This window comes from Petaurus breviceps, unplaced genomic scaffold, assembly GCF_028583685.1.
Source record: "Petaurus breviceps papuanus isolate PSGF00001 unplaced genomic scaffold, PetGlider_PUasm1.0 173, whole genome shotgun sequence".
Taxonomy (NCBI): Eukaryota; Metazoa; Chordata; class Mammalia; order Diprotodontia; family Petauridae; genus Petaurus; species Petaurus breviceps.
Genome location: NW_027185759.1, coordinates 33,090,879 through 33,114,903, shown reverse-complemented (window position 1 = coordinate 33,114,903; position 24,025 = coordinate 33,090,879). Strand labels below are relative to the sequence as shown.

At 41.6% G+C, this 24,025-nt stretch overlaps 1 protein-coding gene across 4 annotated transcripts in view; it reads right to left on the bottom strand.

Moving 5' to 3' along the window:
* Positions 1-24,025, bottom strand: part of FNDC3B (fibronectin type III domain containing 3B) — a 388,473-nt gene that overhangs the window by 105,266 nt on the left and 259,182 nt on the right. For all 4 annotated transcript variants that reach the window (XM_069083590.1, XM_069083591.1, XM_069083593.1 and 1 more), the window contains one exon: positions 1,735-1,793. In XM_069083590.1, coding sequence (XP_068939691.1) covers positions 1,735-1,793 — 59 coding nt within the window. The remainder of the gene's footprint in view (positions 1-1,734; positions 1,794-24,025) is intronic.

The following is a 24,025-nucleotide window of genomic DNA, read 5'->3' as shown; positions in this document are numbered from 1 at the left end:
TAATTATTAGGAAGTTTTCCCTTACAATGAGCCTAAATCTAATTTTTTGATTAATTCACCCACTGTATCTATCTTCTAAGGTAAAGCAGAAATAGTCTAGTCTCTTCTTCCACAGAACAAATCTCCAAATGTCTGAAAACAGCTATTATATACCTCTTTCCTCATTTTTCTGTTCCTCAGGCTAAGGATCATAAGGCTCTTCCACTGATTCCCAAAAGCCATTCAGTTTAAAAGGCTCTTCTTTATATATAGTACCATACACATTCCTCTTATGAAGGAGTGGGGCACTATGGGTACCTATGGCATTGGACTTGGGTGATATGTTGGTTGTTTTTGTTGAACCATTTTTTTTCCCTTTTGTTTTTATTTCTTTGTTATAAGTGACAGGTCTTCAGGAGAGTGAGGAGACAGAGAACTCTATAGGGAAATCATAGTAATACAATCACAAGGTATCAATGAGAATTTTAAAAAGCTACGTGATTGGTTCGGAAGGAAGAGTCATGAGAGGCTGAGGAGATGGAGACATGACTTCTGTCATATTCAAGGCATGGAGTGTACTATGGATACACTATGTTTCCATTGAAGTATCTCATGTATTATCACTTCTTCTAGAAGGAAAAAAAGTATGCACCGGCAAAGTAAAATACAGTTGGGATGAAAGTGTGTGTGCCTGTATGTGAATGCATGTCTATAGACACACACATATATATATATACATGTACATTTACACATATGTGTACATATACACACATGGTGGACAGAGAAATGGTTGGATAGAGATGAGGGGAGAGGTGAATAGCCAGATAAATTTAAAGCAGAAATCACAGATCTAGAAAGGAATCTCTCTCATTTGAGAGATAAGAAAACATTTATACACATATACACAAATGTTTATAAATATAAGCTTTTATACATACATAGTTGTTTTTTTTTGATAAAGCTCCAAAACTCTCTGAAAATTAAAGTGGAAAATTTATATCACTCCACCAGCAGATTTGGGGCACATATCTAAGGAGACAAAATCTGATAACTACTGCCCTTGAGGAGATGTCCCAACTCTTGCAGAGGATTTGAAAAATGGGTCAGCATTTAAAAAACAAAGGAAGGAGGAACTTGTATTTCCATATTAAGCCAGAAAGGTTTCCTCTGGTTCTGATGTGCCCAGTCTTAGGAGAAAGACTGAGTCAACAATTTGGCTTTTTAAACTTGGATTTTGGAGCAACTACAGGGTTAGAAACCTAAATATTTAAACCACAGAATCTCCTGCTCTGCTGATTTTTGTTTACTCCAGGTGGACCGAATATTCTGGACATAATTTCTCCCTGATAACATCCCAATGTTAGTACAGAATTAACCAGTCAAAATAATTGCAGCACCAGTTTAGCTTAAGTTGCTATTTATATGGGTAAGGAGCAATTTTCCAAAAGAAAACATAAGACCAGTCTGGGCTGGGGATCTGAAAAAGGAAATCCTGAGGTGCTGGGAAGGCGGGAAGACGATGCCTTTGCACTCGGAACGTCTAAATAAAGAGGTCTGAGTACACCATGACAACACGGTAGTCTCTTGTTCAGGATTCTTCATGCTCTATTAATAACCAAAGACGATTTCATATTTTATGAGGAACCTGCAAAGGTTCGTGGCCCTTCCTTTTAACTACCATCTGGTGGAAGAAGAGAATACAACTTGAAATATTTATGAGACTGTCGTTGATGCTGAGAAATCCCAAAGACATACCTGTGGTTTCTCAATTCCTGAAAGAATGTCTTGAACCCTTTTTGCTTCCGAGTCATACTCTATTGGGAAAAAAAAAGAGAGAGAAGAAAAGAGGAGAAAATTAAGTTACTACCAGTAGATGGCACCCACTCCCAAACCCTTCAGGTTTTCACAATGGCGTCTAAACTGGGATTCATTACAACTCAATGTTATCTAACAAGTGAACTCTTGGCAACATTTTTCCATTAGGGAATGAAAACCACAAGAAACATATCTTGTCTATGACAAGGCCAACTCCACACAAGGACAGGAGCTCTGGGTGGAGGGATGTGGGACGTGTTAACTTGGAAACACATCTAGTTGGTCTACACATGTTGAAGAGTTTCACGCTAGGCTTTATTTAGCAAGATGTCAGCCTTAGGAGAAAGAATTGGAGCTGGAAGTAGCAACTCAGTCCAACCTTCTCATTGTATGGATGAGGAAAGAAGCCCGGAAATGAAGAGTAACTGGCCCAGGGCCACTGTTACTCAATGATTCAAGTGGGTGAGAGGTTCTACAATTCGATTCAAATCAATTCAATTTAATTCAATGTTTTTATTAGAATTCAAGCACTGTACCAAGAGACAAATGATCTTTATGTGCCCACAGCCTGGTACAATGCCTGATACTATGGTAGATCTTTAATGAATGCTGTTTAACTGATCAAACCTTTGCGAGAGAACGAAGCAATAGAGTAACATATTTTCACCCCTCTCCAGCTGGACTACAGACCCACCCTTTAGACAAAAGGGTCAGGAGCAAGAATGATGAAAGACTGAGGAAGGGCACAAAGCAGTTGTTGGTGACATTCAAGAAAGTGCTTGCAGAAGATGGCAAACCCCTGAAGGGCAAAGACGGTTTTATTTTCATCTCTGTATACCTTGTAGGCACTTAATAAATGCTGACTGGTTGGTTAGTGGAATGACAGGGACAAAGCTGGACTCAAAAGGACTTAAGACACCATGCTTAAAAAAGTCTGGCAGTGAAAATGAGGGAGGAGATGAGGTAATACAGGCTTGAGAGCTGTTTTCAAAGGAAGAAGAGAAATAATAATGATTAGTAGTAGTAGTAGTAGTAATGGCAGTAGTAGTAGTAATAGCAGCAGCAACAGTGGAAGTACTAGTAAAAGACAAGACCCAGGAGGCTATGAAGCAAATAGAGGTTGGTGCAGGAGTATTTTCAGATGTGCATATTAAGGGCTTTACAAGACTAGCATGAGATAAAGGATTGGTAAAAGAAAGATAATGCTTTTAAAATGAAATTGTTTCATAAAAAGCAGTCCTATGTCCAAGGGACTATGAACATAAAAGCAGGGGGTGAATTAGTGAGTAGTGACAGAAATGCAAAGGAAAGAAAAAGATAATAAACAAAATTTCCCCAAGGAAACAAGTAAACCAAAAAATAATAAACTCAGAGTCACAAATAGGGTAATGCTGTGCATTTATTCTCAGAAAAGGAGAATGACCTTTATACTGAGAACGACAGAACAAAAATAGCTAATGGAGTTCATGCCCAAGATAAGTAAGGAGATAGTAGGTGAGCATCTGGCGGCTTGATGAATTCAAGCCAGGGGAGTCAAAAGAACCATATCCTCTGGGTCTAAAAAACCCAAACCAAAATCCAAACCTGTGGATATGACAGCTGGGCTAGCTGCTGTCAGTGATATCTGAAAAATTGTGACAAATAAGAAGGGGACCATGTGATTGGAGAAGGGAAAATGTCCCAATTTTCAAAAATAAAGAAAAAAAGCACAGAGAATAGAGCTGTCCAAATACAGATTAGCAAGTTTAACTTTATGACTCCTGGGAAAGCTTGTGGAGGGGTCATTAAGTGATGGCTGGGAGCTGGTTAGATAGATGGTGGAGCGGTTACCACAAAGAGCCGATTTCACCAGGTTATGCCAGACTAAACTAATTTCCTTTTCTGGACTCACTACTAAAGAAAGAGTGGAGGGAAATATTGTGAATGTGGTTTATTAAGATATTAGTGAAGTTTTTGGTCAAACATCCCATTATTACTCTTGTGGAGAAGGTGGAGGGAGCGAGATCACTGGGGGTGTTTAGCCAGGAGAAGCGGAGGCTCAGGGAGACACAATAACTGTGTGTTTAAATATCCGAAGGGATATCAGGATATTAGAGACACCTGCTTTGGCGCCAGAGGGCAGAACCTGGACGAGGGATGTGGGCAGTGCAGAGGCGTCAAGTCAAATTCTATGTCAGGAAAAGCTTTCCAACAACTACAATCAGGACAGCCCATTAATGGAAGGGGCTGCTTTGAGAAGGGAGAAGCAGTGGCTTCATCTTCCTTGGAAATCTTCAAGGAGAGGAGAGGCAATTGCTCTTCTTAATTCTAGCACCTTCCTCCTATTAATTATTTTCTATTTATCTTGTACAAATATTGTTTTGTACATAATCATTTGCTTGTTGTCTCCCTGTTAGATGGCAAACTCTTTGAGGGCAAGTACTGTCTTTTGTCTCTTTGTATCCCCAGCCCTTGGCACAATGCCTGGAACATGACAGACACTTAACAGGTATCTACTGATTACGTTATATATGGGATTTCTTTTGTTTTGGGGTTTGACAACACGACTGTTGAGGTCCCTTCTATCTCCCAAATCCCATGATTCCATTATCACAGTGTTACATTTCATACACACTTGTAAAAACTGTTTCATAACAGTTTCGTGAATAATCCTTTTTGTCCTTTATTGTATATTGATATGCTCTTACTTATCGATGTTAATTAAGTCCATGAGAAAACAAGAAAAAGTAAAAAAGAAAGAACTTGGAGTTAGGAAGAGATCTAAGTTCAAACGCAGTCTGAGACACTTACTAGTTGTGTGACACTGGACAAGTCATTTAACCTCTGTCTGCCTCAGCTTTAAATCGCAGTAACAGTATTTACCTCCCAGGATTGTGCAGATCAAATGAAATATTTGTAGCACATACTTAACAAACTTTAAAGTACTATATACATGTTATTTATTATTATAATTATTAATTATTGTTATTGTTATCAGTACACTGGAAGAGAAGGAACAAGATTATATCTAACACTCAGATACTTTGATTTTTCATTATAAATACATTATATATTATAACTATATTTTATTTACTACATACTAAAATAATTATGTTATATATGTATACACACACATATATACATACATACAGAGAAAGAACCATAGTCTGAAAGACATATAAAAGAATATAAAACTCATCATACAGATTTTTATGTGAACTAATGAGAAAGAAATAAACATTCCAGGAAGACTATAGGTTATTTAAAGGAAGGTATGATTCTACTTTTGATTTGGTAATCCTAAATTCAGGCAAAAAGCAAACACTCAGTAAGTGCTCCCTCTTTTAATTCAATTATTTTCTTCACCAAGAGTGTTAATGCAAGATAACAGAGTTGAACACAATGCCTGGAACACAGCACCCACGACGGTGACTGACTGACCAGAACACACACAGTCAACCTGAAGACTGATCGAAAACATACCTCCTTCTGCTGCAGTGGAAAGCCCACTGGATTTGAGGTGAGAGGACCTGAGAATAGAGCGTGCCTATAGGATCTAGTCTCTTATTTTCTCTGTTTCTCAATTTCCTCATTAGCAAAATCAGATGGTCAGATTGGGTGGTAATGAAGACGCTTCAAGGCCTAAAAATCCTCCTAGGCAGAGAAGTAGCTGACTGTGGGTGTGAAAAGAGGCACACACATTGTTCAATGTGTGGACTGACTCTGCTTGGGTGTAAAGGTAGGATGCTATGGTGAGGGGAGGATAGTGTTACTGGGAAATGACAGGATGATGGGGATGGTATAAAAAGCATCATTAAGCTTTTTTTTAAAAGGAATCAATCTGGTGACAGCTGCATATAAAATATTCCTCAAAAGCTAATGCGCCAATATGAGTATGTTGTCTTTCCCAACATGATCTGAATAACTAAGCTAATTCAATTCACCACGCATTTCTCCTTTATGAAACACTGACATGTGTCTGAGAGTGACCTGGACGTGACTCATCCTGCTCACAAAATCCCTCCATGGTCCAGCTGCACCTCAAATGGAGGTTATAAAGCTTGGCTTAAGTTTTCCATGAAACAAAGCCAGTCACAGACATGCAAACGTGGGCTCCCAGGAAGGGGGTTTGGGGGCGGGGAGAGAAAGAACAGGAACAGATAGTAATTCTCTAAGAAAATTAAAGTTTTAAAGGCAACAGTCTCATGGCCTGTACAGAGATTCTTCATTTTTATATCAAGATACTTTCCCTAATATTCTCTCTCCTATTTTGAAAGGTAATTGAGAGTTGCCTTTTGTTTTTATGTTATATATGTATGTGTGCATATGATGCTTTCCAATCTCTGTACATCTTTATTTCATTTTACTGAAATCTTTGGTTTTTCAATCACCTTTATTTCTGAATAAATTCCTCTCCCTTTCCTGTCTGGAGAGTTGCCCCTTGAAATAAAAAAGTGAAAATTGAAGTGGGAAAAATACCACCCTCAAAGTCAGACAAAGTAATCAACAAATCAGGTGAGTCTGACAGTATAGTATAACCATGCTTCGTGCCCACAGTTCTCTACCTCTGAAAGGAGGGGAGATAAAGAGTATTTCCTCAATTCTTCTCTGGGAGCATGATTGGTTATTATAATCACACAGAGTTCAGTTTCACTTTTATGGTCTTTCCATGTACATTGTTGCAATTACAGTGTATACTGACTTCTTGGTTCTGCTTGTTTCACTCTGTATCAGTTCATATCAGTCTTTTATTATTTCTCTGAATTTTTCCTATGCCTTTCTTCTTATAATACAAGGATGTTTCTTTCTGTATTCATGTGCCACCATTTACGAGGGTATCACCTACTGACAGGCAGTACCTATAGTGTGTTCAATTCTTTTCTTAAAAAATTCTATTATTTTTAATATTCTTTTTAAAATTTAAGTTACAAATTCTCCCCCTTCCATCCCTCTCCCATACATTGAGAAAGCAATCAAAATCATATCAATTATACATGTCAATTCATGCAAAACACATTTTCATATTAGCCATATTTAAAAAAAAATAAGTGAAAATTGTACTTCTGTTTTCACTCAGAGTTCATCAATTCTCTCTCTCTGAAGGTGGATAACACTTTTTCATCATGAGGTCTCTGGAATTTTCTTGGATCACTGTGTTGATCAGAGTAACCGCCAAGTTTTTCATAGCTGATCTGATGATCATTCTTCTAAGGAAATGGCTTTGAGATAGTCAAATAAGTCTTACACCATTTCTTCTGGACTGATTTTCCAAAGAGATATTTCAAAATATTTTCTATTTTTTTCATTCTTTTGATTTTTGCTTTTATTATTTCCTGATAAGTCACAGAATCACTGGCTCCCACTTGCCCAGTGCTAATTCTTAAAGAAATTATTTTCTTCAATGGGCTTTTGTATCTCTTTTTCCATTAGGTCAATTCTGTTTTTTAAGGTGTTATTTTCTTCAATTTATTTTGGTGATTGTTTTACCAAGCTGTTAATTTTCATAATTTTCTTGTCTCTTATTGTTTCCTCTAATTTTTCCCTACCATTCTTATCTTTCTCTCTCTTATTTTTCTTTTTGGAGGAGGGAAGGTAGGGCAATTGGGGTTAAGCGACTTGCCCAAGGTCACATGGCTACTAAGTGTTAAGCGTCTGAGGCCGGATTTGAACTCCTGACTTCAGGGCCAATGCTCTAGTTACTGCACCACCTAGCAGCCCCCTAATCTCTTTCTTTAACTCTTCCCGGAATTCTTGTTGGGCTAATGTACAATTAGCATTTTTCTTCAAGATTTTGTAGCTGTTTTCACATTGTTGGGAAGGCAGCGTGCCCAGCTTCAGAGTATTTTGGGCTGCTGTTTTTAGAGCTAACTCTGGAGGTCTTCAAGTTTTTGGTACTTCCAAGGTGGTGTGATTTGGGAAGAGCTATGATCACTGCTCTCCTGATTTGTGTCCAGGAAGGGTCCTTGCTTCCCTACAGCTACAAGCAGCAGTGTTCCTCTTGGCCTTGGAACTGTGCCCAGTCCCCTGTTCTCCAATCATAAGCGCTCCTCTCCATCCTAGAACTGCAACCCAGAACTGATTATAGGCAACAGGACTGCTAATCAGTGCCAGCTGCACCCAGTATCAGCAAAACATCCGCTGTAATTGCTTTCTACCAGCTGTGTGACCCCATTACTATCTCTGACTGGGAGCCTCTGAATCTGTTACGATTGTTGTGGCCACCCCGAAGGCTGATGTTCCGCTGGCACTCTGGACCTGTGCCCTCCTTGGTGTTTACAGACCTCTCCTGTGGACTTCCTAAGTTGTCTTAGAGGGAAAATGTCTCACCCTGACCTTTTGTTGGCTCTGCATGATTTTAATGTTGTTTGAAGGGGAATGTCGGGAGAGTTAAGCTAGTCTGCTGCTTCTAGTCCGCCATCTTGGTTCTACTCCCTCAGTTCTTTTCTAAAACAAAAACAATGCTGCTATGTTTTATTACCTGTGAATCCTTTTCTTTTTGACTGTTTTTGGAGGTGTGTTGTTAGTCATTTTTAAAAGGAGCATAGCATCTAATTACTTTCCAGAATGGTTCACTTCAATTTAATAAGCATGCATCATATAAAGGCACAGTCTTATGCACCAGGGACACAAAACAAACATAATTTGCCTTCAGGGCATTTAAGTTTAATGAGAACACAGCCTGCACAAAACACAAAGTCTATGAGAAGTTAAAAGGGCTACAACACTAACCATGGTGAAGATATAATCCCACTATTATCAAGTAACCATTGGTAAAATGCATCTGTTTATGCCCGCCCTGTATCTTTTCACTGCTCTCTGGGCTACTTTTGGTTAGAATGCCTCAAAGCCTTGGACAATCTATTGGGAGTATAGTACCAACTGTGACTGGAGGCAGAAGGCTTGGGTTTGAATAATGGCACTGTTTCCTAACATCTGCCATCTGTATGACTTTGGTCAAGCCACTTAATGTCTCAGGGCCTCAGTTTCCTTATCTGTCAAATGAGAGGGGTAGACCAGATAACCTCTGACATCCCTTCCAGTTCTAAACCTATGGTCATATGGTACTACAGGACACTGGTGGTCAAGGATTTTTTTTCTTCCCACCAGAGAACACTCAGGAACAATGAAAAGTACTGCACAATTTTCTAAGTGTTACCTACAAAGCCTTTCTTCTTCTTCTTCTTCTTCCCTGGCACTGGACAATTCATGGTCCAAATGCAGAGACTGTCCAAGAGAGTTGTACTATTAAACAAACCCAGTGAACTGCTGATCTAACCCCCTACCATTATTTGGAAAACAAGCATGCTTCATCCACTTGGTTTTTCACATGTGAATGGTCAGGTTGACAGTATGGTGTAATCTACAAACAAAAGACTTTTGGAGGTTTTCACTATTTATAGGGAAATCAATGGATATTTATTAGGACCTTATTATGTGCGTTCAGGATACAAAAAGAAGCCCCTCCTTCAAGAAACTTCTTGTTGTTCAGTCATCTCAGCTGTGCCTGATTCTTTAGGACCCTGTTTGTGGTTTTTTTGGCAAAGATATTGGAGTGATTTGCTATTTCCTTCTCTAGCTCCTTTTTTACACCTGAGAAACTGAAGCAAACAGGGTCACACAGCTAGTGTCTGAGGCCACATTTGAACTCAGGTCTTCTTGACTCAAGAAGTTTACATTCTCCAAATGGAAATTACTCTATCAGGACATTGTATTTCTTTCCAATTTCAGTGTTGAATACTCTTGGTAAGCACACATCTTATTTTTTAAAAATCCTTTTCTTGATACTGATAATCAGAGAAACTGAAGAAATTTATCTTCTCAGTTGTATCTAACCAAGAATATTAACATAGACATGGAAGGCTGCTTTTTGAAAAATAGGCCTTCAGGTTACTTTCCTGTCTTATGTCATTTTTTTTTAAACCAACTCTGCAGGATCAACTCCTTTTATTCTAATTCTAACTCTTCATCAGGGCATTCAATGGTCTTCGGTTCTCCAGGCAGAATAAATCACACTCCATTTCAGTGGGATGGTTTTCCAGTATTATGCTGAGAGCAGATTGGATCCACTGGCATTGTACCATATTAGAGCATTTGTAAATTAATTGGTATTTGATTCATTTCAACATTAGCTATGTCCATCTGAAAGAGCTAGTCATACATGTGTTACGAGGCTGTATGGAATCCTAGAGATAGAGACCTGTTCTCTGAGTAGGAGGCATACACCTCTGACTAATATTAGTTATATTCCCCTGTGTCAGTCACTTAAACCGCTCAGTGTTCTAGGCAATGCCCTGAGACTGTGTTGTGGAGAAGATACCATTCTGCATTGGTAGAAGTATGGAACCAGGTAGGGGAGAGGGGAGAGGGGAGGGGAGAGAGAGAGAGAGAGAGAGAGAGAGAGAGAGAGGGGGAGAGAGAGAGAGAGAGGGAGAGAGAGAGAGAGAGAGAGAGAGAGAGAGGGAGAGAGAGAGACCCAAGTTCAGATCCATCCTCAGTCACTAATGGTGTGATGCTGTCTGTCCCAGTTTTTTCATCTGTAAGATGGGGGTAATGACAGCACTTAGCTCCTAGGGTTGTCATGAGAATTAAATGAGATCATATCTGTAAAGCCCTTCGCACGCTACCTGAGCCAAATCATTAAATTTTTTGCTTTAGCAACAGAAGCTGCCTCAATAGTTTACCTCCAATGGGGGAGACGGTCCATCTCTAACAAACAAAGCCCGGAACAAATGTGGCACTCAATCAGAAGCAGGATGGGAACTCTAGAGCCAGAAGGATGCCCAGAGGCCACTTAGAACAACTTGGTTTACAGAGGACGCTCCAGGGAAACTGCTTGATGTCACACAGACTCAGAGGCACCTGGAACCTGCCTCCTCTCATTCCACAAGTAAAGTCCCTTCCACTAGACCACACTTCTCTCCCCAACCCCTTGTCACCTCACATAGAAAAAAAAGAAAAAGCATCACGAGAAAAGACCAATGATGGTTTCCACATCTACTCCCAGAAGGATTGAAGCAACAGCAAGCCCTCAACTCAAGAAAATCGTCCCCCTGCAAAGATAGCTCACTACTACATTTTTTCCTTTGCAGAAGAGGACATTGTCTGACTTGAGCCTTGGTGGCTGCCCAGAGAAGGTATCTACAGTTTCAACAGCCCCTGTGTTCTAAGGGGATGACATCAGCCCAGGCTTCTTTTGTGAACCTCATGTCTCATGCTCAGGAACAGCTTTTACATTTAGAGAGGCTAGTCATAACATCATACGCTTTATTAAAGTTTGCAAGGGAGGAGATGGTCTGGCTGTACTTCTGAAGGATCGCCGTATCAAGCCACACATGCCTCAGTACTTTGCAAGATACCAAGGCAGGCAAAAATGAGACAAAGAGGGAATAGAGAGAAATCTCAAGTCAGGTCAACACAAAAATCAATAAAACAACAAAATACTATAATGTGTTAGGAAATTAGAGAAAATAGTCACCTCAATCAAGGCAAACACTCCTGTGCAAACCGAGATACAAAAGAAAATGAAACAGAGATACCAAAATGCATTGGTGAAGATGAGGGGGTATGGGCAGGGGATGGAGCTGGGATTTGGTTGGTGTAGGGAGCTAACAGTAAAAACTCCTTTTTTCACTACAATTTGGCACTTGCTATGTAAGTTACAGTCTAGGAAGTTGTTCAGGACCTGGAAAGGCTTAAGTGACTGGCCCCAGGGTCATGGGTTGTATCTGAATCCAGGCCTTCTTGGATCCATGATGCAATGGAGGTACCACGAGAAAACTATTCAACTGATCAATTGGCATTCATTAAGTATCTACTCTGTGCCAAGTTCTATGTGCTCAAATGCTGAGCAAACAAATACAAAAATCCAAGTGCCTGTGGCCAAGGGGCTGGCATTCTAATATATTCTATTAGGGAGATGGTACATACAGTTACAGGGATATACAAAATATGTTCCCCAAAAGGTACAAGACAGCCTGAGCAGAGCAGGAACCAGCAGCTGGTGGGAGGAGAGCCTTTAAAAATGGCCAGAGAAGCACAGACAGGAAGATAGCTTAGATGTCCACAGAAGGGACCACAGATCTAGAATTGGAAGGGACTTGAGAAGACCTTTAGACCAACCCTTTTTATTTTATGGATGGGGAAACTGAGGCCCAGAAAAGCAGTAGTCAGAGAAATAAATCAAATATCTCAGAAGAAAGCACAGATGATTATCAACTAATAATGTCTACTAAATAACTAGTATCAATAGTTAATGGTTTTTGCAATCAATATTCTGGAAGACTGATGATTTCATCAGTGTGGGTACTCCCTCCATCAATATCATCTAGACAGCCATTCTGGCAGACATCTTTGAGTTTTTAAAATAATCCAATGCCCCAAGAAGACAATTTTCTTGCAAGTCTATAGTTTTCTGTACTGAAAAACCTTGTCCCATGGAAGCTGACCTTTGACTGATTGTAGCTTCAGCGAGGAGGGTCCCTGGAGGATAGACACACAGTCTGCTACCAGGCCGACCCCAGAGGGCTTGTACAAGCCTGCTTCCAGCTGGTATAGTCTCTAATTACTGAGTGTCCCCTCCACACTATGATTAAGGCATCGAATAGGATGTTTAATGTCAGAGCCCAAAGAAATATGCCCAAGGAAATTTGATGGTGGAAATGTCCCAAATGCAAACATCCCTGTTACACTTAGGACATTGAAGCTTAAAGTGTGAAGGCCAACAACATTTTAGTAGTAGCCACTTCTGTGACAAAAAAATGTGTCTCACTTTTTTTTTCTTTTAACTTAAATGGGAGATTTTTTTTTTCAATACAGAAAATTCTGGTGAGGAAAATCTCTCTACTGAGGCAGAACTACTCTTTTTTTCAGTGACTTAGCTTAATGAGAGAGAGGTGAGGGACATAGGGTGATGACTGAGACATTTCTTTTTAAAACATGATCAATACAGGAATGTTTTGTATATTTCTTACAAGGGTCTTCTTTTTCCGCTCCCTGCCCCCCCCCCCCCCCCCCCGGGGGGGGGGGGGGGAAAAAAAATACATTTTTAAAGGAATTTTTTAAAAATTGACTTAAAATGTGAGTGATAAAGATTCAATATTTCAAACTAAATAATATTCCACAGAAGTGCAGGAAAGGGAATTTATTTAAAGGTAATGTATGGAAGCTCTGGACTGATCACATAGAGAACAGGGGAGGACCTTTGGGGTAGGTCTTTTCACTTTATAAAAGGAGATTGGGTGGGTGGCTAAGAAGATTCTGAAGCCTTCAAAAAAGCAAGAAAAGGGAAATGGACATGGACAGGTAGAACATAGGCATGTATACAAGGGGCCACCTGTGTGTATAAGTCAGCACAATGGGCTTGGTCCCCTCATGCCCCTTTATAACTTTAGCTAGAACATGGCAGAGAGTCTGTCTTCTCCTTTCCTGGGAACTAGAAGTTGTACTGTGGGCATTTATAAGTAATCATCTGTAGGGAAAAGGGAGGAAGCAGGGAAAACCCTAAAGAACAAAACATGATACAAGGGCCGTGTCTAGACCTATAATAAAAATGGAGGTCTTGGGAAGTCTGGACCAAAGCTCTGTTCTTATTCTTATTCAGAAACTTTTCTGTTGACTCCACAAAGGGAGATCACATATGCATGCGACTGGGCAAGGGATGACAAGGGTATTTATTTTTCTACCCTAAAGAACAGCCAATTAAACAGGGATAGTAAACCCACAGAAATCGGTCAAGTAGAAGGTAGACATGCTTGCTTGGCAGACAAGAAGGGCCCAAGCCCTCTTCTGCCATCTGTGTGTCTGGGCTGTTTTACCGGCTAGCTCAGCCCTAATGTGGGCCAGATATAGCGTGTATATTTTGGGGGAAACTTCTACTCCGTGATTATCGACCTAAAACCGCTACCCTCCCTGGGTGTGTAAGAGCCAGGCAGACACTTAAACACAGGATATTGAGCTTTACAAAGGTAATGAAAGAGTATGCTCGACTTTCTGCATTGTGGTTCTAGAAAGGCTCCTATAAGGTCCTGATTTTGAAGGTTGGTCCGTCATGGCCAATGTTTTATAGTTGAGAGTAAAGATGATGGCTCACATTTCTGTAAGGTTTCCAGGTGTGCAAAGGACTTCCCTCCCCACAACCTTGTAAAGGCAGACGGGAGAAGTATGATGGTGCCCTTGCGCCCTGTCAAGCCATCAGACTGGCTTCTGGTACCCGTCATGGGGAGAGGGAGGGGGAATCAGTGTGGAGGAGAAGGATATAACCATGCTGATAATGAAGATGGTGATGGCAACGGCCAATGTTTAATTGTGCCGGAGAACTCTACCCTTATTATCTCAATTGAAAAGGGTCCAGTTTTCCTACTACCACTAGCAACAACTGTCACTAACCATAAATACATACACGTATTTGTATCTATCTATAATTTGTATCACACACACCCACCCCCAACTGTATTTAAATATATATATATATATATATATATATATATATATGTATGTATGTGTATGTTCAGTGCTGGGCCCAGAGTCAGGAAGGCCCGAGTTCCAGCACATCCTCAGATATGTTTAAGTTGTATGACCCTCAATAAGTCACTTAACTTCCAGCTTCCTCAACTAGAAAATGTGGATAATAATGCCTATTTATCAATGTTGTGAAGATCACATGAGACAATATATGTCAAGCACTTAGAACAATGACTGGCACAGAGTAATCACTTCAGAAACTCAGCCTGACTTCCTTTCTTCCCTCTTCCTTTGTTTCCTCTCTCCCTTCCTTCCACAATACACATACATACATGGTATCCCAAGTCTCAGCATAGTTTCCAGCTGATCCACTCACCACTGGCCAGTTAAAATTAGTCCCACCATCAGAGAACTTGTGTCCACATTGCCTGACACGTGGCGAAAAGGGTTACTCCCACCATTTCAAGAGGGAAAATATCTAACTAGATCACACCTCGCGGATTTAGACAAAACCTGACAAGCCTTCTCTTCAAATAAGTTACTTTGGGGGGGGGGTGCGGTGTGGCAGCCCACATAATTTTTACAGGGGCACCATTTTTAAAGCAGGTAAAAAATAAAACCCAAACCCAATAGCAATCAAATCCATGAATCTTGTGGTGCTTTCTGAATGTGTAGTTGCCCAAAGTAACCCTCATGAAACATAGAGGTCCAGATGTGAACTGTCATCAAGTCTGAAGGCACAGCATGGACGAGGGGATTCAGAGCCACCCTGGGCATGGTCTCACATCCTACCTCTTAGACCCTGGCAAGCCACTTAAACTCTTGAGGTCCCAGGAAACTCTTGAAAACAATAAGGAAGCTCCCTATGTGGGTGAAATCACAGGTTCTATACCCCTCAAAAAAAAAAAAGTTAAAGTGAATAAGACCATAGGAAACATTTGGTTTAGCTTTGAGTCAATAATTTCCTCTTAGCTTCATCAGGATTTTCTCCCCTATTTTCTCAGCTTCCCAAGAAACATTTTCTTTCTTTCTTTTTTTTTGTTTATGATCACAAAAACTCAGCACCATCTGTCCCAAACCACGATGCAGAAACAGGTCTGCTTGCCAAGTGCATGGAGTTAAGAAATTGATTGAAACAAAGACTCATCTGGAAACAGGGGGCAACAGAGAGCTTGTCCAACAGGCCTGTTTTGGGTGAAGTCCTCTCTTTTTCTTAGGCAAGGACCTGTTTGGTGGGGACAAGGGGCCCCTTCTGCTCTGCTAGACTCGCTCGCTCAATCACAGTAAGAGGGACGTCCAAACAGACCAAAGCTCGCCTGAAAGGAGCCCGGGGTTGTTTTCAAAGGAAGCTCTCTATGGGAAAGGTGCATGCCCAGTCTGTCTGTCTCATTCTATTCCTGCTGTGAAATTAAATTATATGGAACTTAAATTAAGCAATTTCCTGAGCAAAATGAAGGAATCTCATAAGCTATGGCAGCTGGTATCTCTGTTGCCCAAATAAACTGTCTTCATTTTTTGAAACATGAAAGCTAGAGGAAAAAAAAATTACATTTAGCATACATTTGGGCATGGTAGAGTAGAATGAGCATGGGCGCTGGAGTCTGGTCCTTTGCTTCAAACCCTGATGGTGCCAGCTATGACTTGTGCAAGTCCCTGAAGCGCTCCGTGACTTGGTTTCCTCATCTGTAAAATGAGAAGATTGGACTCGAGGCTTCAAAGCTCTCTTCCAGATCTGAATGGACAAACCTACAAATGTAGGAAAGGACCATGCTGTCTACACTACATTTACATACAGAACGGGCACGGGAAACACTCTGCCATTTTGCAAGACATGGATTCTGACCAGGATTCCAAGCTCACTTACTGAGTAACTGACTTCGCACTTGGTTTGTGCCAGCCCAAATCAGAGTATGACTGTCCTGTGGTGGGCAAGGGATCACTAAAGTCCAGGCCTACCAGGAGCACATGGTTTGAGGTTTTTTGTTTTTTTTTTTGGAGTGGATTTCATTGTTATAGGGAATTTCCAGGGAAGAAACTTCCCCATCAATGCCCACCTGCATCTGGGCCTAGAATCAGGAAGACTCATCTTCACAAATCCAGCCTCAGACACTTCCTAGGGGGGTGACCCTGGGCAAGTTTTATTTGCCTCAATTTTCTCATCTGTAAATATGCAGAAGGGAATGGCAGGCCACTCCAGGATCTTTGCTAAGAAAACCCCAAATGGGGTCGTAGAGAGTTGGGCACAACTGAAATGACGAAATGACCACAAATAATCAATAAAGGACAACCTAAGCCAAGGGGGCCAGTAAAGATGGAGAAGGGGGAAAAGAGGGTGCATCAGAGAAGCAAAGTAAAAACAGAGTAAGAGGGAACAAAAATCATCACAATAACACATTTACACAGCGTGTTACGATTTACAAAGCATTTCCCACCTCCCAGCAAACCCATAACTCATGCAGACAACACTTACATTATCCCCACTTATAAATGGGGAGACGGAGACGCAGAATCCTGGTTTTTATCATGATCACTGAAACAGTACAGTGTGAAGAAAACGGGTTCTGAGTTTGGAGTCAAGGAGATGAACTGATGGTTACTAACCACGGGATCATGGGCAAGTCCATGAACCTCAGTGTCTCCATCTGTAAAATGGGGATAATAACAGCGCCTACCTCCCAGGGCTGTTGTGAGAGAATCAAGCGATAAAACCTGTAAAGTGCTTAGTATGATGGCTGGCACATAGTAAATGCTATTTAAATGCTTGTTGCTGCTGCTTCTTAGCATCTTGCTACTCCTGCTTCTTAGGATCTACCATAGCCCTCTCTTCCTCCTCTAATGTACCTACCACAGTGTACTCTCTCTCTCTCATCTATATATTCATATCTATACCTGCACACATGTCCACATCATCGCCACTGACACCACCAGCACCATCATCACCATCACTATCATTTCACCAAAGAAAAGAGCTCAATTTCAAGTTCAGGACATTTGGCCACTCTATGCCCAGCATTCTACCCATTCAACGTCCCAGTCTCTTATTGATAACAGCTATAGAAAGGCAGCAAGAAACCCAAAGCTGATTTCTCCAGCAGGTCAGTGCTCTTTTGATAAAGGAGAGGGTGAGCCAAAAAGGGAAGAGGGTGTTGATTCTTCCTGATATTAAGATGGCGGGCAAGGGCCTGCCCACTGATGTTTTCATTGATGTTGTTGTTGATGGGAGCATAAGCCCACCACCATGCAAATCTTCTTAATTACCCAGGAAAACAATCAGTCTGTACATTCTAAATGAACCCCTAGGGAAACCTAAATTTGGTGGGAATTTAAACATTTCCGAGGCCAAAACTAACAAACTTCTTGGCAAGGAACTCAAGAAAGCCATCAAGCGAATTACAATAAAAAGGCAAGAGAGAGTGTTAGTTTACAACCAAGTCCCAATCTTTCCCCATGAAAAGATGCCTTCTTGGCTCTGATTCCAGAGACCTGACGAACAGAGCACTTGGGACTGAAGATAATTTGTCAATCAGCTACATGTTGAACTTATTTTGGATAATAAGGGCCATAGACAAATCACTATACCTTTAGGAGTGCAGGCCATGGAATGATTGTACCTAATAAGTGTTTTCTATCATTTCCTACTTCACAAAGAGGACTTGGTTGCACCCCATGTGTTATTTTCACAATGTCCTTCTTGGCCAAAACTCAAGGGGGTGGGAGGGGAGGGAAGAGGAAGCAAAGGTTGGGGAGAGTTTATACTATGGGAAACTCATAAACCTTCTCTCTCTGCTATTGTGGTCACATAGTCTAAGCAGACCCCAAATTCTGGAGAGATTTTAGGAGAGTCACAAGTCCATGAACTTGAATGGCAAAAAAAAGATAACTATTTTCACTACTTTCCAACTAAAATTTAGCACTGCCTTCAATTATTAATCAAAAAGAAAGGTTTTTAAACCATTACATCGAGAAGGGATCTCCTGAGAAGGCTGAGCCTTCTGTGAAGGCTTCACCACTCTGCCAAAGAAGTTCGTGGAACACAAAATGGTTAAGGACTCTTCTACCTTCAACTATTTCCTCAGTGCTCAGTCCACAATGATCAGTTCTGCTTAACTTCAGAATCAAACATGAGAATTATCTTAATCAAGTAGTAATTACCATTCCACTTTCCTCCTCCCTTCCAGCTTCAACCATCCCATTAAACTCCCCTTAAACCACCCATGAAAGAACAGAAAAAGTGCAAAGGATCCAGGAGGCAGAATAAGGAAGGAATGCTGGTTATAGACTATCTCACAGCTATACAACTCTTCTGAAGACTTTCTGACAACAATCTTCTGCCCCTTTTCTATTCCTATTAAAATATTCTTTTAAATTTACTCCTTTTGTACAAGAAGATAAAAAAGGGATGGAATCCCAGTCCCAAAGCACGAAAGGAACAGAACATGAATTTTTCAGGCACTGTGTCCACTACAAAATACCATTACAACAAAATGATTTGGTAGTCTTAGTCAATTCAATTTTCCAAAGGAAATACTGGCTACTACTATAGGGAATGGTAAAGGGTAAAGGAAAAGTATTATTTCAGTATGATTCCATTTACTTTTGTTAATGTAACCTAAAATATAAACTATATCGTGATTGATAGATGGCAATTATCCCCAACTCCATGCTTACTGGCAGCTAGGTGGTTCAGTGGATAAAGTGCTATAAGTCAGGAAGGCCTGGGTACAAAACAGGCCTCGGAGGCTTGCTAGTTGTGTGACCCTGGGCAAGTCACATAATCCTGTCTGCCTCAGTTTCATCATCTGTAAAATGAACTAGAGAAGGAAGTGACAAACCACCATATTATCTTTGCCAAAAACAATGCCACAGACAGTACTGGTCTGCTACGGTCCATGTGGTCATCAAGATTTGGACACAATTGAATGAATGAATAACAGCAACAACAACCATGCTTACAGCCCACTCCCCAAATTAGCAAAACCAAAACGACTCAATTAGGTGGTTCCCCTCTCCCTTTTTTGGAGGGCAATTGGCGTTAAGTGACTTGCCCAAGGTCACATGGCTAGTTTTTGTGTATGTGAGGCCGGATTTGAACTCAGGTCCTCCTGACTCCAGGGCTGGTGCTCTATTCACTGTGCCACCTAGCTGCCCCAGACTCAATTAGTTTTAAAAGTAGTTTTGCCAAGCATGAAAACTGGGAAGATTCACGAGTTTTGGCCAAATTTAACTGTCAGGTGTCACTTTTTTTTTTTTTTAATAAACTATGGCAGGGATAAGAGCAAAGAAGAGAAGGCTTTCCTAAGACCTACGGGGTCTCAGTGAAAAGTAGTAACTGGAATATTTGACAGAGAGGCAGGATGTTACAATGGACACTCTGGAGTCAAAAAAACAGATCTGAATCTCTGGTCTGTCAGCTACTATTCCTGGACATCTTCTCCCTAGCTGCCCATATACCCAGAAGAACCTCTACCCTCCTTCTCCCTTCTCTTTCCCTTGCTTCCCCCCTTTCTTTCTCTCCCTCTTCTTTTTCCCCTCCCCTTCCTTTCCTTTGCCTTCTCTTCCCTTCTCGGGGGGGGGGGGTCCATCTCAGAGGTCACCTATATACCAAATACCTCATTTTACAGATGGGGGTTAGAAAAGAGGACTTCCCTCCAACACTATATTTATGATCCTTTTTCACGTTATATTAATACATATATTATGCATACTTATTATATTGTAAATAATTATTCTGGATAATAAATAAATACAGAAAATAAATTATTATGTAAAATAAATAATAAATAATTATTCTGGAAACAAAACAGAAAAATGGATAAAACATCCAACACCAGCAAGTTTATTTAAGAAAGACAGAGAAAAAGTCATTCAGTGTTAAACTGAGAGCTGGCCAGAGAGTCTAGTCCACTCAATCCCAGGCCCACACCAAGGAGCTAGACGGAAGGCCATTTGATTTTGGAAGCTTCGTCGTCCGTCCGTCGTCCCCCCATCCCTCCGGCCAGCCCCCTTCCACATCCATGAATATACAATTCAGGATGTTTGGAGGCTGGAACGCTATGTATTCTGTAGCAGTTGCTTCCAAACCACATGTTCAAATATTTTTGCAGCTGACTGCGGCTTCGGTGGAAAGACCTGCTGTTGTTCCCGAAGAATAGAGGCTATGTTGGAGCCTTGGCCGCAGCTGTCCAAGGTCCAGCACCACCTGAAAAACAAAGTAACTAATCCCGGGAGCACTGGCTGAGTCCCCCGATGGATGGCCCAAGCTGCTTCACTGTGCATGGGGAGTCTGGTAATGAAAGCTGTCAGACTTTGCTAAAGTCCAGTGAAAATGCAGAAGCAGTCAGGCCGCAAAGCTATGTCAGTGAGGAGAAATGACCCCTTCAGACTTCACTTTGGCCTCTGACCATAGGGTAATTTTTAAAAGTGTTTTCCCGGTATTATTTTGTTGATGATGAACATGGCATGGATATCTTGTCTCAGATACTCAAGTTGGTGGGTCAGTCAATAAGAGATTACTAAGTATTTACTAAATGCCAAACACGGTGCCAAATGCTGGGGATGCCAAGAGAGGCCCTCAAGGAGCTCTCAGTCTAACTTCCTCGCTGTCTGCCTCTGGGAGGGTCCTATTTCTGAGCCTCTGTTTCCTCATCTGTAAAATGAGGGGGTTAGAACCAATGGTCTCTGGAGTGCTTTCTTGCTCTAAATCTACCATCAGTCAGTCAGTTGATGAATAAGCATCTATGAACCGCTCACTGTATGCTGAGCACGATGCTACCAAGGCAGGGGGAATTTTACGGACACAAAGGAAAAAGCAAAGATCACGCCCTGCCTCTCCTGGGGGAGACAACACACAAGACTAAATACCAAAGGAAGGGGAGCTCAGAGGGGCTGGCAGGAGCAGGCTGGGGAAATGTGTGCAACGCGGGATAAGGAGAGTCCTTCTGGAGGAGATGATGCCTGAGCTAACTTTCGGTGACAGTCTCCTTAAATAAAAGGAGAGTCTATGGAAACACCCCCCACACACACATCTCCCCACCCCCTGGAATTAAAAATAGGTTCATTGGCTCCTATTATCTGTGAGTCCCTGTACCTCTGCCTCCATTTCCTTATCAATAAAATGGGGATATTATTAAATTTTGAACAGGATCAATGATATCACAGGTGATGACTTGGCCTATGTATGAACTGGATTTAAACGAGACAGGGTTGCATGAAGCTGTCGGACTCATTCTCTCTTCCCGAGTCATCGAAGTCCAAGACCGCTGGCGAGGGCCTGAGACACAGCGTGTGTCATTGGTGTCTTCCACATATGACTGAGCTCTAAACGTCCCACAGTCCCCTTTGTGATGCTGGGACAAACTGTTCTCATCCACCCATTCTGCCGAGGGACGTTGCTTGGGGTAGACGCCAACCTAAATCACCAACAGTTCTGAGGCCCGCTGGTTGACCTCCATCGGGTTTAGCCCATCTGCGAAAGCTGTTTAACCAGGGTGTGATCACTGTGCAAGTCACAGCTTCTCGGAGTCATAGGTGAGAGCTGGGTGGCAGGTGAACACTAAAGGTACGTGAGCAACTCTGTAAAGGGCAGAGGTCTGGCCCTGCTGGAACCCCTGCCTCCCGGGGAGCTCGTCAAAATCAAGCGAGATAATGAATTGTAAAGCATTTAGCAGAGTGCTGGCTCACAGCAGATGCTATCAGTGTTATTTTCATTACAATTATTAGGATCATAATGCACCTAGCTCCCAAGGTTGTGATAGTGAATTTGAACACAGGTCTTTGTAACTACAGACCCAGGGCCAGTGACCACTAAAGGAATGGGTGCAGGACATGGGATATTCCAGGAGAGGAAAACTAAATGGGCTAATGAAGAAGCAGGTGGACCCTGTGCCAGTTAGGGCTCTCGGCTACCTCGGACTCTCCGGTTGCTAGCAATCCATCTGTTTCCCAATTCTGTTCCCTGATCCCTTTCAATAAAGTCACATTACATGATGCCATGAGGATCTAGGGCTCTTCCACACTTCATTTGGTGTTTACTGCCAGGGTTGATTTTTTTTAGACATTGGTCTCTAGTAAAAAGCCGGATAAAGAGAATTCACTGGCAGGTGTTAATTTTCAAGAGAGCCAGTCTGAGGGAAGCCATTCTCAGGTTTTGGAGGATGCCACAGGGATGCCAGCAAAGCACAGAGTCAAAGGACAAAGAAGACAGGCAGACACGCTGGATTCCTAACAGTCAATGAGCAATCAGGGCCCATCTCTTCTCTCAGTTCTCTTAAGTCTTCCAACACGGGCTTTCAAGGGATGATGGGGCTGGATGAGGCAGCCTCTAAGGTCCCTTCCCGTTTAAGCCTATGATGGTGGGTGGTGTAGGAAATTGGTGAGATGGGCAGATATGGAGCTAGAGGACCTAGAGTTAAACCCTGTTCCTACAACTTATTCCTGTGAAACCTTAGGCAAATGACTTGACCTCTCTGGGTCTCTCAGTTCCTCAGCTATAAAATGAAGAGGGAATTGGACTGGATGGCCTCTGAGATTTCTTTCAGCTCTTAAGCTATGATTCCATTTTAAAAAGATAGGAAATGGATATGATTCCATTAAAAAAAGATAGGAAATGGATGCATCCTTATCCATACATACGATGTGTTCCCCTACAGAAAGGATCTAGAGCTCATTATGCCATCCCAAGGACACAGGATGCTTCATAAATGTTGACTGGCCAATTAATGAAATCTCTGGAGGGGAATGAATCAACAAATCAACACGTGGAAAAAGGATGAGGGTCAGGGCCAGGATCTCTGCCTTCCTTGGTATAGGGAGCTCCCCGATGAGGAAATCTTCCATATCTACATGACCTGGTAATTTTTCCACCATTTATAGTCTTAGAGAATGGCCCAGAGCATATAAGTGTCAAACGCAGGGCCCATGTCCCCGTGAGGTTCACGTGAGCTTCCCCTGGGAAGCAGCTAACAAAATCAGTGGAAAGACAATAAAACAGAAGCAACATTAGAGTTTAAAATGAAGTCAAATGTGTGGCCTGGGAGGGATCCTGAGCCACCATTTTGTGGCCCCCATTTCCTTCTGAGTTTGATACCCATGGTCTAGAAAGAGAAAGACTAAATGATGTGACCAGGTTCACACAGTCAGTACGCGTAAGGGAGAAGTGAACTCATATCTCTGTGGCTTCACTAAGAACCAGGCAATGGGTAAATCCTTACTGATGGAGGATCTGGGCAAAGCCAGTGATTTTTCATATTCATCTCTCTCCTGACTACACTGATCCCTTCAATAAACTCACTAATAATAATGCGGAGAAAATACTCCTTCCTACATACTCTCAAAAACAAAGCTAATTCACTGTTGTTTTCAGCAGATTAGGGGCAGTGTTATTATTAGAGCTTTCAGCATTAAGATCTGTCACAATTGGTCCAGGGCACGGGATGCAAATGTAATTTATGTGGACGCCATAATGAAAAGCTGAAGCTTCTGGTAATTTTTTTTTTCTGGGAGTAAGTTACTGGAAGACAGGACTATGGTGCCACTATTCAGCACTTAGGATGAAATTAATTCCAACCTATTGAAAAATCAATTGTGCATGACACAGCAGGTGAGGGAGTGCTTGGTGACAGAGGCTGAAGAATATGACTCAGAGGGAAGGGAAGTGGTCCAGGAGACTCGCAGACAGCTTCAGAAAGGAAGGAAGAGATGGAGGGAGGGAGGAAAAAAGAGAGGGAAGGAGGGAAGAAGGGAGGGAGGGGGAACAGAAAGGAGGGAGGAAGAGAGGGAAGGAAGGAGGGAGAGG